This window comes from Camelina sativa, chromosome 4 (genome assembly GCF_030686135.1).
Source record: "Camelina sativa cultivar CO46 ecotype springtype chromosome 4, ASM3068613v1".
In the NCBI taxonomy this organism is placed as follows: domain Eukaryota; kingdom Viridiplantae; phylum Streptophyta; class Magnoliopsida; order Brassicales; family Brassicaceae; genus Camelina; species Camelina sativa.
Genome location: NC_141883.1, coordinates 23,383,177 through 23,396,442, shown reverse-complemented (window position 1 = coordinate 23,396,442; position 13,266 = coordinate 23,383,177). Strand labels below are relative to the sequence as shown.

Below are 13,266 nucleotides of genomic sequence, written 5' to 3'. Positions count from 1 at the left end.
ATTACATTTTGGTCTTGTAATTTTAGGTGTGCTCTGCTCAGTTTAGGTCGTAGACATGGTTTGAAATATCAGCTGGTTAGGGGAGACTGGAGAGTATGCTTAGAGTTTTAACTGTGTTTGTTAGGAATTTACAAACGGATTCTGTTTGTTGCTCTGTTTCTTAAAGTCGATAGTTCCGAGTGTGAGAAGATCAACAGTGAGTTGCTATAGAGCTTTGCTGGCCAATATCTATCGAAATCAAGCTGTGAAACATGCCATTAATTTGACCATTATTTTAAAATGTATCAACGGATATTAATGATTAGTTCAGACAACTAATTAAAGATTACTTACTAATTAATGACTAAACCACATGTGAACACATAATTCTACAAGCAATGTTAAAATAATGCATTGGATCTCAGTATCTCTTTAAGTCAGCGGCACTGTGTTTTTTTGCTTACAAGATAATCCAATCTTTAAAAAATTAATCTTCGAGATGATTCGAAGAATTTAAAACACACATAAACAAATTCTTTTATATCTATGACACAAAAATAAAACGGTGTTCGTCATTTTAATGTGGTGCTAATTTTTTCCGGACTCTTAAGTGTTTTGGTAAATTTTGCGGACCAAGTGTTGTTCACCACGACACTCCGTTTGACAAAACCTTGCAACCCAATTTTTCAAACTGGCGACACTCGGGTCCGTGGCACAAAACCCAGATCAAAAATATTATGGTCTTACGAAACTCTTAATGTCACATCCCCAACAAGTAGTTAATGTAATTCAAAAGTATATTGGTAACTGATTATGTAAGAAAAGTAGACTAGAAGAGTCAAGAGAATAGGGATGCGTGAAGTAAGAATTATAATGAAATAAAATAAAAAAGAATCGAAGTAGTACACTAATCTATTATGGCCTAAAAACAAGCTCTTTTATATAGTGTTTTGGAATTTTGTTAAAAAAGAACATTTCTTTTTAATAATAAACGACATACATATTTTTTTCTTTTTGCATTTGGCACTAATTTTCGAAAAAACATTTCTATGGTTAAACATGTTTTGAGTTCTAAATAGAACATCAAAATTGATCAGATAGTTTTAAGTGTACCTCTTAATATGGGTTAAGTTATTTTTTTTTTTCAGTTTCGAGCTAGTTACTTTTTGTTTTTCTATATATATTTTTGGGTATTTTATAGAAGTACATAAATAAATAACAGCTAATCATTTGGATCAAACAGTTCAAGTCAACAAATCGTCGTAGATAATAGGATCCAACTATGTCAACTATATCAACTATATCGATACACATGCATTTTTAAAGTTATATACGTCCGTGGTGAAACTTTTTGATCAACGGTTATTTTAGTAGCAATTGTCAAATTTACATCTCTTTTATTTCAGCGAAAGCAAATCCAAAACACCATTAGCTTTCAAATATCATCACTACCGTACTTTTCAGAACTATCAACTGAAGCCTTTCTTTTTTACTCATTTAAAAAAGAAAAAATGCCACTGATTCCATTTAGAAAAATGTTTTCAATCTAGGGAGTTGGGATTTGGATAGGGAAATGAGATATATATCAAACAGTCTTGAGACCGGACCACCACCTGTCAGCTGTCAGCATGTCATATATATATATATATATATTTATATATTATTGGTTAAAAAGTTAAATATAAAAAGAACAAATAATGAAATAAACCATGCATTAATTTTCTATTCTCTCTATATGACAGTTACATGTGTAAACACACTTAATAATTGCATATAACAAAATCAACATTAATTTTATTTATGTATAAAAAATCATTTAAAATATATAAACAGTAAATTATAAATGCAAAAAATCTGTGTGAATATTGGCGTAGTTTAAATAAAATTTCACCAAAAGTCTATATAGAAAAAGAGTTTTTATTAAGCCTATTCTCTCCTTTTTTTTCTTTTTTTTTGGTCAGGGAAAAGCTGAATTCAAGATATCTAGAACTCAAGATAAAATATTAAAAGATACACGATTACGAAGTATGAACACAATAATTAAAGGAGAAATCCAAAATTTTCATGAATTCGATGACTAACCTTTTGTTTTCACACCTTGGTCCTTTCTTGTTTTTAGTATGAGAAGACAATATTATTACGTCCACTATAAAAGTTTGTTGGAGAGAAGAAATCTTTCGATCTGTATTAAATTATTCTACCACATCCTTCGCTAATTGTCTATTTATACTTATGAGTCAAAAAACAAAACAATTAAATAAATGTTGACAAAGCTAAATTGGCTCTAACTGAAAACTACAAAACTTAAGAGGCGTTAAATTGAAATTATCGAAAGAAAAGTGAACAGCGCTACGCTCCTTTTTTATTTTTATGGGATGTTAATTATAATAAAGCTGAGAACAGAGCTTTCTTTGTTTTTTATTTAGCTTCATACTCATTTACACCAACACCGACGACAAGTGCCGTGTTATTCCTCGGCAACTCTTTTTCTCTCTCACAGTCTGTCCGATAAAATCTCTTCTCGTCTGCCATCTCTGCCACCGTCACTATCGACTTTGGTCTCGGACAAAGGTTTGTCTTTTTCTTTTTCTTGAATCTTGTTTATACTCTTGTTCTTTTCTTTGTGTGAATCTTTTTTTTTTAATTACTTTTATGTTCATTACACCCCCTTAAGCTCATCTGGGTGTTTCAGACCCTGAAACTTTTTATTCAGACCATGAAAATTTCGTACTTGCTTCATCTTCATAATCTACTAGTTTACTGTATTGACCAAATCTAGAAATCTTAGCTAGTTGAATTTTTTCAAGGGTTTGCTGCTGCTCAAACCTCAAGTATTGAGCTTTAGTTAAAGGGATCATTAGGTGTGTGTTTGGTTTTTACATCTTTCAAAGGGATCTTTAGGTGTGTGTTTGGTTGTTACATCTTTGTTGAAAAAGCTAGTAATTGTTATTTATTTATTATAGGAATATGGACGAAAAAGATGTGTATACGGAAGATGGAACTGTTGATATTCACAAAAATCCTGCAAACAAGGAGAAAACTGGAAATTGGAAGGCTTGCCGCTTCATCCTCGGTAACCTTCTTATCGTTTCACCAACCTTTCTTTATTGCCTTATACTCTTATGGGAGGATCAGGACCAGCTGAAGCAATCACCTCAGGTCCCCTGTTTTTATGATGTCCACTCACAAACAATATTATATATATGTAAATAATAAAAGTAATGATTAAAAAGTGGATCTTATTAAATGATAGAGAGACCATTTAAAATTATATTGGAAAATGTTTGAGTTTGGTGGGTGTTAGTTACTACTGTACTACTAGAATCACTATGGAAAAAGATGAAAATAAAAAAAGAGTTGAAACCTTAAATTCTGTCGTGTGTTTATTTTATTATTATCTAAATAAAGTCCCATTTTTTTTTTTTTTTTTTTTTTGTGTTTGTTAAAATTTTGTGTAGGAAATGAGTGCTGTGAAAGATTGGCTTACTATGGCATGGGTACTAACCTTGTGAATTATCTCGAGAGTCGTCTGAATCAAGGCAATGCTACGGCTGCAAATAACGTCACGAATTGGTCTGGAACATGTTATATAACTCCTTTGATTGGAGCTTTTCTAGCTGATGCTTATCTTGGACGATATTGGACTATTGCAATCTTTGTTTTCATCTATGTCTCCGTAAGTTTTACTTTGCTCTGTTTTAACTAAAATCGGTTGATTAAAATGTGAATCTTTTGATGGAAGTAACACGTTTGTTTTTTTTCTTGAAGGGTATGACTCTTTTGACATTATCAGCTTCAGTTCCTGGACTTAAACCAGGTAACTGCGATGGCAATACATGTCATCCGAATTCGGGTCAGACGGCTGTTTTCTTTGTCGCGCTTTACATGATTGCGCTTGGAACAGGCGGTATAAAGCCGTGTGTTTCGTCCTTTGGAGCTGATCAGTTTGATGAGAATGATGAGGCTGAGAAGGTCAAGAAGAGTTCATTCTTTAACTGGTTTTACTTCTCCATTAACGTTGGAGCACTCATTGCTGCGACAGTTCTTGTCTGGATACAAATGAACGTTGGTTGGGGATGGGGTTTCGGTGTTCCAACAGTCGCAATGGTCATTGCGGTTGGCTTTTTCTTCTTGGGAAGCCGTTTCTACAGGCTTCAGAGACCTGGAGGGAGTCCTCTTACACGTATCTTTCAGGTTATAGTTGCGGCTTTTCGGAAGATGCGTGTTAAGGTACCAGAGGACAAGTCTCTGCTCTTCGAAACCGCAGATGATGAGAGTAACATCAAAGGTAGCAGGAAACTCGTGCACACTGATAACTTAAAGTAAGAAACAAAACTTTTAACAACTATAAAGTTTGAATCTTTTAACTCTGTTTACTAATCAAAGTTTTGAATATCTCAGTTTCTTCGACAAGGCAGCTGTTGAGAGTCAATCTGATAGCATCAAAGGCGGGGAAGTGAATCCGTGGAGACTTTGTTCTGTTACTCAAGTTGAAGAACTCAAGTCCATAATCACACTTCTTCCAGTTTGGGCCTCGGGGATAGTGTTCGCCACAGTGTACAGCCAAATGAACACAATGTTTGTCTTACAAGGAAACACATTGGACCAACACATGGGACCAAACTTTGAAATCCCATCAGCTTCACTCTCACTCTTCGATACGGTCAGTGTACTATTCTGGACTCCTGTCTACGACCAGTTCATTGTCCCGTTCGCAAGAAAGTTCACTCGCCATGAACGAGGCTTTACGCAGCTTCAACGTATGGGTATAGGTCTTGTGATCTCAATCTTTGCCATGATCACTGCAGGAGTACTTGAAGTCGTGAGGCTTGATTACGTCAAAAGTCACAATGCATATGACCAGAAACAGATCCCAATGTCCATATTCTGGCAGATCCCGCAGTATCTACTTATCGGTTGTGCAGAAGTTTTCACCTTTATAGGACAGCTTGAGTTTTTCTACGATCAAGCTCCTGATGCCATGAGAAGTCTCTGCTCTGCTTTGTCGTTGACCACGGTTGCGTTGGGGAACTACTTAAGCACGGTTCTTGTGACGGTTGTGATGAAGGTAACGAAGAAGAACGGTAAACCGGGTTGGATACCGGATAACTTGAACCGAGGCCACCTTGATTACTTTTTCTACTTGCTGGCAACACTAAGTTTCCTCAACTTCTTAGTGTACCTCTGGATATCAAAACGCTACAAGTACAAGAAAGCTGTAGGACGAGCACATTGATGAAGGAACTGGTGTCGTAGAGATTTGGAGTCACAAAACAGTGTTTGTTAAGATATGGTATAAAAATGTTTCGCTTGTAAATGTTATATATTTGGTCTAGTTGTTGGTGATTTAGGTTGGGTCTGTTTTGGTTTTGCTTTGCTTTATGTATTTTTGAATATTTCATGACTTATATGTAAAATGTTTCTTTGATTAAGTATTTGGCTAGGTTGATGAATACAATGTCTAAATATATATGAAAATGATAAAAATTGATGCCTAAGATCTCCAGCTACGGATCAATATATTAGCGCTTTCTCCGTTGATCTGTTACGTCATCGTAAGGACGAGCTCCTAGCACCATCGCCGCAGGAGATACTCTCCGATCTCTTGAAGTAACGTTTCCGGTGATCTTATTTATTACTCTCTCGATCATTCTACTTTTGTTGCATCTGTTCAGGAGATCAAATTAGCTTGTTCCGAAACGGGTGAGGCACATCGAACCCTAGTTCCTAATAGTGAACCCTAGATCGAATTAGCTTATACCGTACAACATTGTAAACCATTCTTCTAGAAAAATATATAGATGGAGAAATGTGGTGATACCAGTGAGTTAACTACGTTGGCAATGTCAATGTCAGTTCATGCGTTTATGTTAGAATCTGGATTTGTCTTGTTCAATCCTGGCTCTGATAAGTCTTGCTTTTCAAAGGAGTTACCTTCAGTATCCCTAAGGTATACGCTGCCTGAGCTAGTTACCTCTAAGGAAACCAATACAATCGAGTACGTTACTGTAAAGTTTCAGAGCTTAGGTTATATGGTTGTAGTGTACGGAATTCTAAGTGGGACTAGTCTGCACAGGATTGTTCTTGATAAGCGTGGTTTTGTGCCTATGAAGCCTGACAAAGAAGGAGGCTCTTCGAGGATCTACCACGAAGTATCCATGTTCTGGAGAATGGTAAAGTACGGTCTTGTTATCCCGTTGTTGATTGGTCTGTGCGATAAAGCTCCACCATGTTTGATGCGTTTACCAAGAGAGCTAAAGCTGAAGATACTAGAGTATCTTCCTGGAGAAAGTCTTGCAAAGTTGGCTTGCCTTTGTACAGAGTTGCGTTATCTGACATCAGACGATGATTTGTGGAAAGAGAAATGGTTGAAAGAAGCTAAGAATGTTGTTGTGATCACTCGATCCGGTGTTACAGTTACTTGGAAGGAAAAATTTGCTGCTTTTTGGACGAAACACCAACGAGAAAGGTTAAGGCGCATTAGATGGGAACAGATTTTTAGTCCCAGATGGAATCATGGAGGACGCCACTAGTAAAACACATACATGCTAAGTGTTCAAGTTGAAACGGTGATGAATCTTTTGATTAAGGTAGGAGAATTAGGTGTATATGGCAAATAAAACTGCTTGATTGGACGCTAGTATGTTTGATCTTTTTAACTCTTTGTTCTTGCTATTATTGGTAACTCTTTTATGACCTTTTTGTTGAATGCTTTTTGACCACCTCCTAGCAAACAAATGAATGATTTTGAGATTGTCAGAAACAATTGTGTTCAGAAACAATCGAGAGTAATCCTCTTCAGCAAAATTTGGAGAAACCTAACTTGGGAAGCAAGTAAAACTTAAACTTAAGATTGGGCCTATATTGAAAACAGCTTCGGGCTTATCAGCAAAATTAGGAAAAGGCCTCAAATTTAAATATTTTTAAAGGGTTAAAAAGTTTACACTGTAACTTGCGATCTCTCTCTCCTCTCGTTTAACTTCATCTTCTTCTTCATCGCTTCGTTATCAAATCTCTTCTTGAGAGACTTTCGCATCGCTGCAATATTTTTTATAATTTCACAAACCGAATCTTTTTAAGTCTTTTTTTTGTTTCAAATCTTAGATCGACAATGGAACGAACGATCAACGGAGGGATGTTGTATCACGAGGTTCAAGAGTCGAATCTGTGCGCCGTACACTGCGTCAACACGGTGTTGCAAGGACCTTTCTTCTCCGAATTCGATTTGGCTGCCGTCGCAGCAGATCTCGACGGTAAGGAGCGTCAGGTTATGCTTGAAGGCGCCGCGGTCGGTGGGTTTTCGGCCGGCGATTTCTACTCTGAGGAGTCGCATAATGTTTCCCTCGGCGGCGATTTTAGTATCCAGGTAACACGAATCTCGATTTCTTGATTTCGTGTTTCTTGTTTTTTAATGCAAATTGAAAATCCCTGAGTCGTCTCCAACATTCAGAAATTGCAAGCTCTCTTGTTATTATTCTGTTCTTGTGAGTTTAGGCATGATTAGGGTTTCGAATTTACAGTTCATTTGGTTGCTGGTTTAGACTAAAGTGGAAACCTTTTGAATGGTTATCTTCGAGTTTTGAGGTTTAAGGTACCAATTGAATATATGAACGTTTAGTGCTAATGATCGATTAAAGTAGAATTGAGATTAGTAAATGGTGTTGTGCGAACATTTTTATGCTGAGAGATGGAAGAACATTATAAGGTATCTGTTATCTAGGGACTCATTGGTTTTGGATATGTTAGGTATTATCTGTAGTTTCTTGGCTTTAGAACTAATTTGTTGATAAGTCTGTTGCCACACAAGTTAATTTTGCTTGCAAACCACTTGAGTAGCGGTTCACTTCCCAATTATAAGCATCTAAAGTAAAAGCGATATTAATGGTTGTGTGGAAGTTGGATGAGGTAAAACATTCCAAACATGTGCATCTAGGTTGTGCAAAGTATATGTATCTTCTCTATGCATATTCTTTTCACTGAGAAAGCTTCTGGTTTGATTGACAGGTCTTGCAAAAAGCTTTGGAAGTGTGGGATTTACAAGTGATTCCACTCAATTGTCCAGATGCAGAGCCTGCGCAGATAGACCCTGAGCTTGAAAGCGCCTTCATATGCCACTTGCATGACCATTGGTTTTGCATAAGGAAAGTGAATGGCGAGTGGTATAACTTTGACAGCCTCCTCGCTGCCCCGCAACATTTATCAAAGTTCTACCTCTCTGCGTTTCTTGACTCTCTCAAAGGCTCAGGATGGAGTATCTTCATAGTGAAAGGAAACTTCCCACAGGAATGTCCCATGTCGTCTTCATCTGAAGCCTCCAACAGTTTTGGGCAGTGGCTTTCTCCTGAAGATGCAGAGAGAATAATAAAGAACACGAGCTCAGTACAAGGTTCTTCTTCTGCCAGCACCAACAGAAGTAATGCCAATGTAGATCAACAAAGACCAAATCAGGCATTGTCACGTGAGGAAGTGCAGGCTTTTTCAGAGATGGAAGATGATGACTTGAAGGCAGCAATTGCAGCGAGTTTGCTTGATGCTTCTGCGGCTGGGGCCAATCTCGGCGCTATAGGGACTTCTAAGGAAACCGAGGAAAAAAAGTAGCAGAGGAAATAGAGAACAAGTCGTATTTGATGGAGGTTGGGAGGGGAATATTCACATTTGTTTCTTTTGTTTTGGTTTGTTATCAATAGTTATATCAACAACAGTTTACATACAGAACAGAGAAAAAAAATACCTTACATCTAAAGAAAACAGAGAATAAACGATTTGTGAATTTTTTTTTTGCTTGATTTCCTTTTGGTTAATCCCAAGCCAAACTTACATTCTGACAATCCTACTTATTAGATTGAGAATAAAAGATTCTACCTTTTGGAACTTAAATCTGAAAATGAAAATACAGTCTCATATTATTTTTTTCAACATTTTCTAGGTAATTAAATTACTTCAGTTGACAAAAATAAATGGTGTTGTAAATTTCATTCATCTAGTCCAACTTTTTAACAGTTTTGAAAAACTCTGGACTAAGGATAACACTTTTAGGCTGGAAAATAATACATCGAGAGGCCAACAAACACCTTCTCTTTTTCCCTAACAGAGCATAGCCTTTGAATTATTAAATTAATTATATATATATATTCAAAGTTGATGGCTTTGATGATGATGGTGATGACCCAACTTTAGTCTCTTCACACCTTTTTTTTTTTTACTTTCTCTACTTGTGACACATCAGGTTCATTCGATTTGAGCCTTTAGGATTTTCTTGTACATGATGATGATCTGTTTCTGACATTCAGAGCAAAATCTAAATATCTGGGTAACTTTTTTGGGATCTGAGATCATCTGAATCCAAGAATTTGCTGATCTTTCCTTCTCAAATGGGTTCTTCTTCGGACAAGCTGTTTAACAGAGAGAGGACAATACATGAGATTCTGGGAGGGAACATTGGTAAGTGAATCTAGATTCCTATCATCATGAATGGTAAAGTGATCTCTTCTTTACCTCTAAGTCACATGTTATGAAAATGAATCTGCAGTTGCAGATGTGATGCTGTGGAGGAAGAAAAATGTGAGTGTTGGCATAGTTACAGTGACAATAGCTTCATGGATGGTGTTCGAGGCATTTGCTTACACTATCTTCACTCTTCTTTCGAGTGTTCTTCTTCTCTTGCTTTCTATTCTCTTCCTCTGGTCCAAATCTGCTTCTATTCTCAACAGGTAAATTTAAATATTATGAGTTTTTACACTTTGTGATTAATATTTTACAGTTTATATTACTATATTTCTAATTCAGTTTCCTTGGCTCTTCTTCAGGCCATCGCCGCCATTATTGGAGTTTCAAATAAGTGAAGCGATGGCAGAAGAAGCTTCGATATGGTTACGCATCCATGTGAACAGACTACTCCAAGTTTCGTATGACATTGCGATGGGAAGGGACTCAGAGTTGTATATCAAAGTAGCAATCTCTCTGTTTCTCATCTCATTAATCGGAAGCCTCATGGATTTTCAGACACTTTGCCACACCAGTAAGTAAATCTCTTATAATAATACTTGGAATGGTTAGAGCTAGATTCATTAAATTGTGGTTGTTCTTGCTTTTTTTTTCTGGCAGGCGTTTTGGTGGTTATGACGGTTCCAGCTTTCTATGAAAGATATGAAGATTACATTGATGGATCTATTGTGTTTATCTGCAACAAAGCTAAAGAGCTTTACCTCAGATTCGAGATATTGGCTTTTCCTGAAAATAAGAAGAAACTGAGCTGAGAGGCTGTCACCTCTTTCTTCTTCAAGAATTTATTCTTCTGTCTATTTTTTGATTTCTCAGTTTCGTGGAAAGAAAGGGAGAAAAATGTATGTTATTTTGTGATAAAATGTTGGAATGGTACACCCAAAACATGAGCAAACCACGGAAATTTTATTTGAAAACTGACTCTCTATTCCCAAAACAATATTAGACCAAGTTCTGGCCTCTCTCAATCACCGAAATTAAGAAAAGAAAAAAAACGATGTAGCTCTTATTCTCTCTGCTTAAAACTTTGTGTCTCAGTTTCTTTTGGACGAATCGAGTTCCCTGACGTACTTCTTTGCCTGAATTGAAGTATTAAGAACCGGTATTAGAAGATGAGAAAGACGACTTTGCGTGATTGATTTAAATTTGATGCAATAAAAGTTATATCAGTTGTTACCTGTTCGAGGGTCAAAAACATGATGACGTTCCATGAGCCAAGGCGTCCAAAGTTGGGGATGAAACCCTTGTAAAATGCCATAGGACCCTGTCGAGAAAAACTCAAAGAGTAAGAAACAATTTCTGCGGATATCTTTATAACAAAACCTCCAAAGAGGGATCAGAAGCAGAGTTGCTTACATCGCTCTTCAGAGTTTTGATGAAGCAGTCAATAGTGCCTTTGTAAGCACCAGAGTCTCCCATCATTCTTGACTTAACCTGCCACACAACAAGATTCCATGAAGACAATCAGGAAACGTAGCGAACAAACTCAAGGTTCAGTGTCATGTGTAGATATCGTACCACATCAACAGGAGAGCCAATGCAGACAGCAAAGAATCCTGCCCCCAGTCCAGATAGAATATGTGTGACGACGTTGTCAGTGAACCCCGGAATCTTCAAGATTGTCTGAACGAAAACAGGATTGTTGGTTAAAATATCCGGATCCTTCAGTTAAAGAAGAGGGATAGAGAATAATTTCTTTCATACCTCTTTCACTTGATCGTAACTCGCTAATTCAGCAGCATTGATAATTGCGTTTCTTGCTACGTTAGGCCCAAGACCAGTCCAAAGAGCTCGGACTCCTTCCTGTCAGAGCCAGATCAATAAGAATATAAGATATGAAGCATACTTGAAGCAATTTATTCCCAATCTCAACTTCCAAGGCAGGATAACTACCTGTCTCACAATTGTTGAATACGCATTCATCGCTCCGGAATACCGTCTTGGCGCACCTGCAGCTAGTTTTCCTTCAGCCTGAAGCCTAACTTTCACAAGATCAGTGGGATTTGCTACCATGATACCCAGTGCACCTGAGAGTTAGACAACAACAACAACAACAGCAGCCAAGTTAAGTGATAAAGAAGGAAACTTAAATCCTGGGTTTCTTCTACCGCTATGCTCACCTGTTGTCAAACCAGCAAGAATTTTCTTGCTCAATGGAACATCACCCACAAAGTCTTTTCCAACATACAAGTTTTTCACCTGCGGAGAACAAATTTGGTTAACGTCTTTTGAGTAAATAACTACGAAGAAAATGTGGTTTAAGCATGTTATATAGAGCAATGGAAAGAAGTAGAATTAGAAACCCACCGGCTCATACATTCCAATCCTAAGACCACCAAAGAGGCATTGACGATGCAATCCAGGTACGACACCTTTCCATAGTGAACGTAAACCTTCTTCCCTAGCAATGGTACCAACAGTTCCCAACAATCCACGATATTTAGGCAGAGTAACATCTCCAGCAAGAGCAGACTTTTGGAGCTGAAGCCTAACTTTAGCAGTGTCTAACGGAATTGTGCATATCTAGGTGGTGGAAATAACAAAGTCAATACCAACGGTGCAACACAGAAGATAAACAGTTTGTTCTGAGAGTAATTAACATCATTATACAGTTGTGTTGCATAACAAATACTACAGTGCTCTAATGAATTCAACTCTGAAGTCTCATCATATTCATGTTTCCCAAAATCATATCCAAAGAACAACTTAACATTGCAACACAAACGCCTAAGACTCAATTATGGTCACAGATACACAACGAGCTCCTGAAAGATATGTATATTCTGACTGCAGAGATCAATCAAATCACTCTCTATTGAAGAAAAAGCAAGCAATCGATTCTCAAGCTATACGATGAGACAAGAAAGATTAAAGATCAATCTGATCGGAACCTGGGATTTTTTTTAACGAAATTCGAAATACATTTCCGCGTAAAACTGGATCGCGACACACAATTCTTTAAGTTTAACGATACAATCGAAGAAAAAAAAAAAGTAAAAAAGAGAAGGAGAAAATGAGGGAATCCGGCAATTACCTCGCCGACGCAAGCAGCGAAGGCACTGCAGGCGAAAATTTTGGGCAAGGGAAGGTCGGATTTGCTATCAGCTACCATTTTCTTTCGATCGTGAGAAAACGCGAAATCGGGAGGCGGAGGAGGCTAGGGTTACGAAAATCGAAGAAGAGAGAGGATCTTGGGAAGAGCGACGAGGAAGGAGGACGCTAGATTACGGCTACGCAACTTGGCCTCTGAGTGTTTCTGTTAAAGGATCGTCTCTCTCTCTCTCTCTCTCTCTCTCTCTGCTAATGAAAAAGAAAGATTATGGGCGCTTTCACTTGTAATTTATACACATGTGTGTGACCTGTTTTGATAATAAAATCTCATCCATCCATTATAAATTCACTGTGCTATTATTTTGATTCCAAAAGTCAAATCAGTGACACATCGCCACGGTTTTATCGAATTTTTTTTATTTTATTACTTGTGATTTTATTCTTTTTTTGTATCCGTATTCTGATTTGTTCACTTCAAATGATCCTAATTGTTAGAATCTGAGTGGTTATAAGATGAGAAGTAATGTGGTACAAAGTTGATTAATCCACCAATCTTTTGATGGCTTTTGTAGCAGTGGCAGTGTAGGTGTGCGCCCTTCTTCTTCTAGCTGCATATTCGTCACGATGAAGACTTGCCTAATAACTTTCTTATATCAATGGAGCCATAATAACAATAATAAAGTTTCATTATTAACAAAAGTACATAACATATGCTTAATTATCTCTTTAACTAAG

General features: G+C 37.1%; 4 protein-coding genes and 1 pseudogene across 5 annotated transcripts; 4 read left to right on the top strand and 1 right to left on the bottom strand.

Moving 5' to 3' along the window:
• Positions 1-2,079: 2,079 nt before the first annotated feature.
• Positions 2,080-5,432, top strand: LOC104781276 (protein NRT1/ PTR FAMILY 8.1). The gene is made up of 5 exons (XM_087511440.1): positions 2,080-2,550; positions 2,943-3,052; positions 3,438-3,655; positions 3,748-4,301; positions 4,381-5,432. The coding sequence occupies exons 2-5, from the start codon at positions 2,947-2,949 to the stop codon at positions 5,213-5,215; spliced, it is 1,713 nt and encodes a 570-aa protein (XP_087367566.1). The 5' UTR covers positions 2,080-2,550; positions 2,943-2,946; the 3' UTR covers positions 5,216-5,432.
• A 315-nt stretch (positions 5,433-5,747) lies between these two features.
• LOC104784056 (F-box protein SKIP22 pseudogene) lies at positions 5,748-6,570 on the top strand (annotated as a pseudogene).
• A 328-nt stretch (positions 6,571-6,898) lies between these two features.
• LOC104781275 (ataxin-3 homolog) lies at positions 6,899-8,765 on the top strand. Its single transcript, XM_010505902.3, has 2 exons — positions 6,899-7,345; positions 7,984-8,765. The coding sequence occupies exons 1-2, from the start codon at positions 7,091-7,093 to the stop codon at positions 8,575-8,577; spliced, it is 849 nt and encodes a 282-aa protein (XP_010504204.2). The 5' UTR covers positions 6,899-7,090; the 3' UTR covers positions 8,578-8,765.
• Positions 8,766-9,000: 235 nt separating this feature from the next.
• LOC104781272 (reticulon-like protein B12) lies at positions 9,001-10,397 on the top strand. Of its 2 annotated transcripts, none has more exons than XM_010505899.2 (4): positions 9,001-9,420; positions 9,509-9,689; positions 9,786-9,997; positions 10,084-10,397. In XM_010505899.2, the coding sequence occupies exons 1-4, from the start codon at positions 9,351-9,353 to the stop codon at positions 10,233-10,235; spliced, it is 615 nt and encodes a 204-aa protein (XP_010504201.1). In that variant the 5' UTR covers positions 9,001-9,350; the 3' UTR covers positions 10,236-10,397. The 2 variants fall into 2 exon arrangements, with proteins under 2 accessions (XP_010504201.1, XP_010504202.1); XM_010505900.2 differs by having other exon boundaries at positions 9,132-9,420; positions 9,515-9,689.
• Positions 10,312-12,966, bottom strand: LOC104781274 (mitochondrial uncoupling protein 1). The gene is made up of 9 exons (XM_010505901.2): positions 12,515-12,966; positions 11,788-12,003; positions 11,601-11,679; positions 11,374-11,507; positions 11,185-11,283; positions 10,999-11,103; positions 10,837-10,914; positions 10,658-10,744; positions 10,312-10,559 (listed from the first exon to the last, which is right to left on the bottom strand). Exons 1-9 carry the CDS (start codon positions 12,590-12,592, stop codon positions 10,515-10,517), a joined length of 921 nt encoding a protein of 306 aa, XP_010504203.2. The 5' UTR covers positions 12,593-12,966; the 3' UTR covers positions 10,312-10,514.
• Between the last annotated feature and the right edge of the window lie 300 nt (positions 12,967-13,266).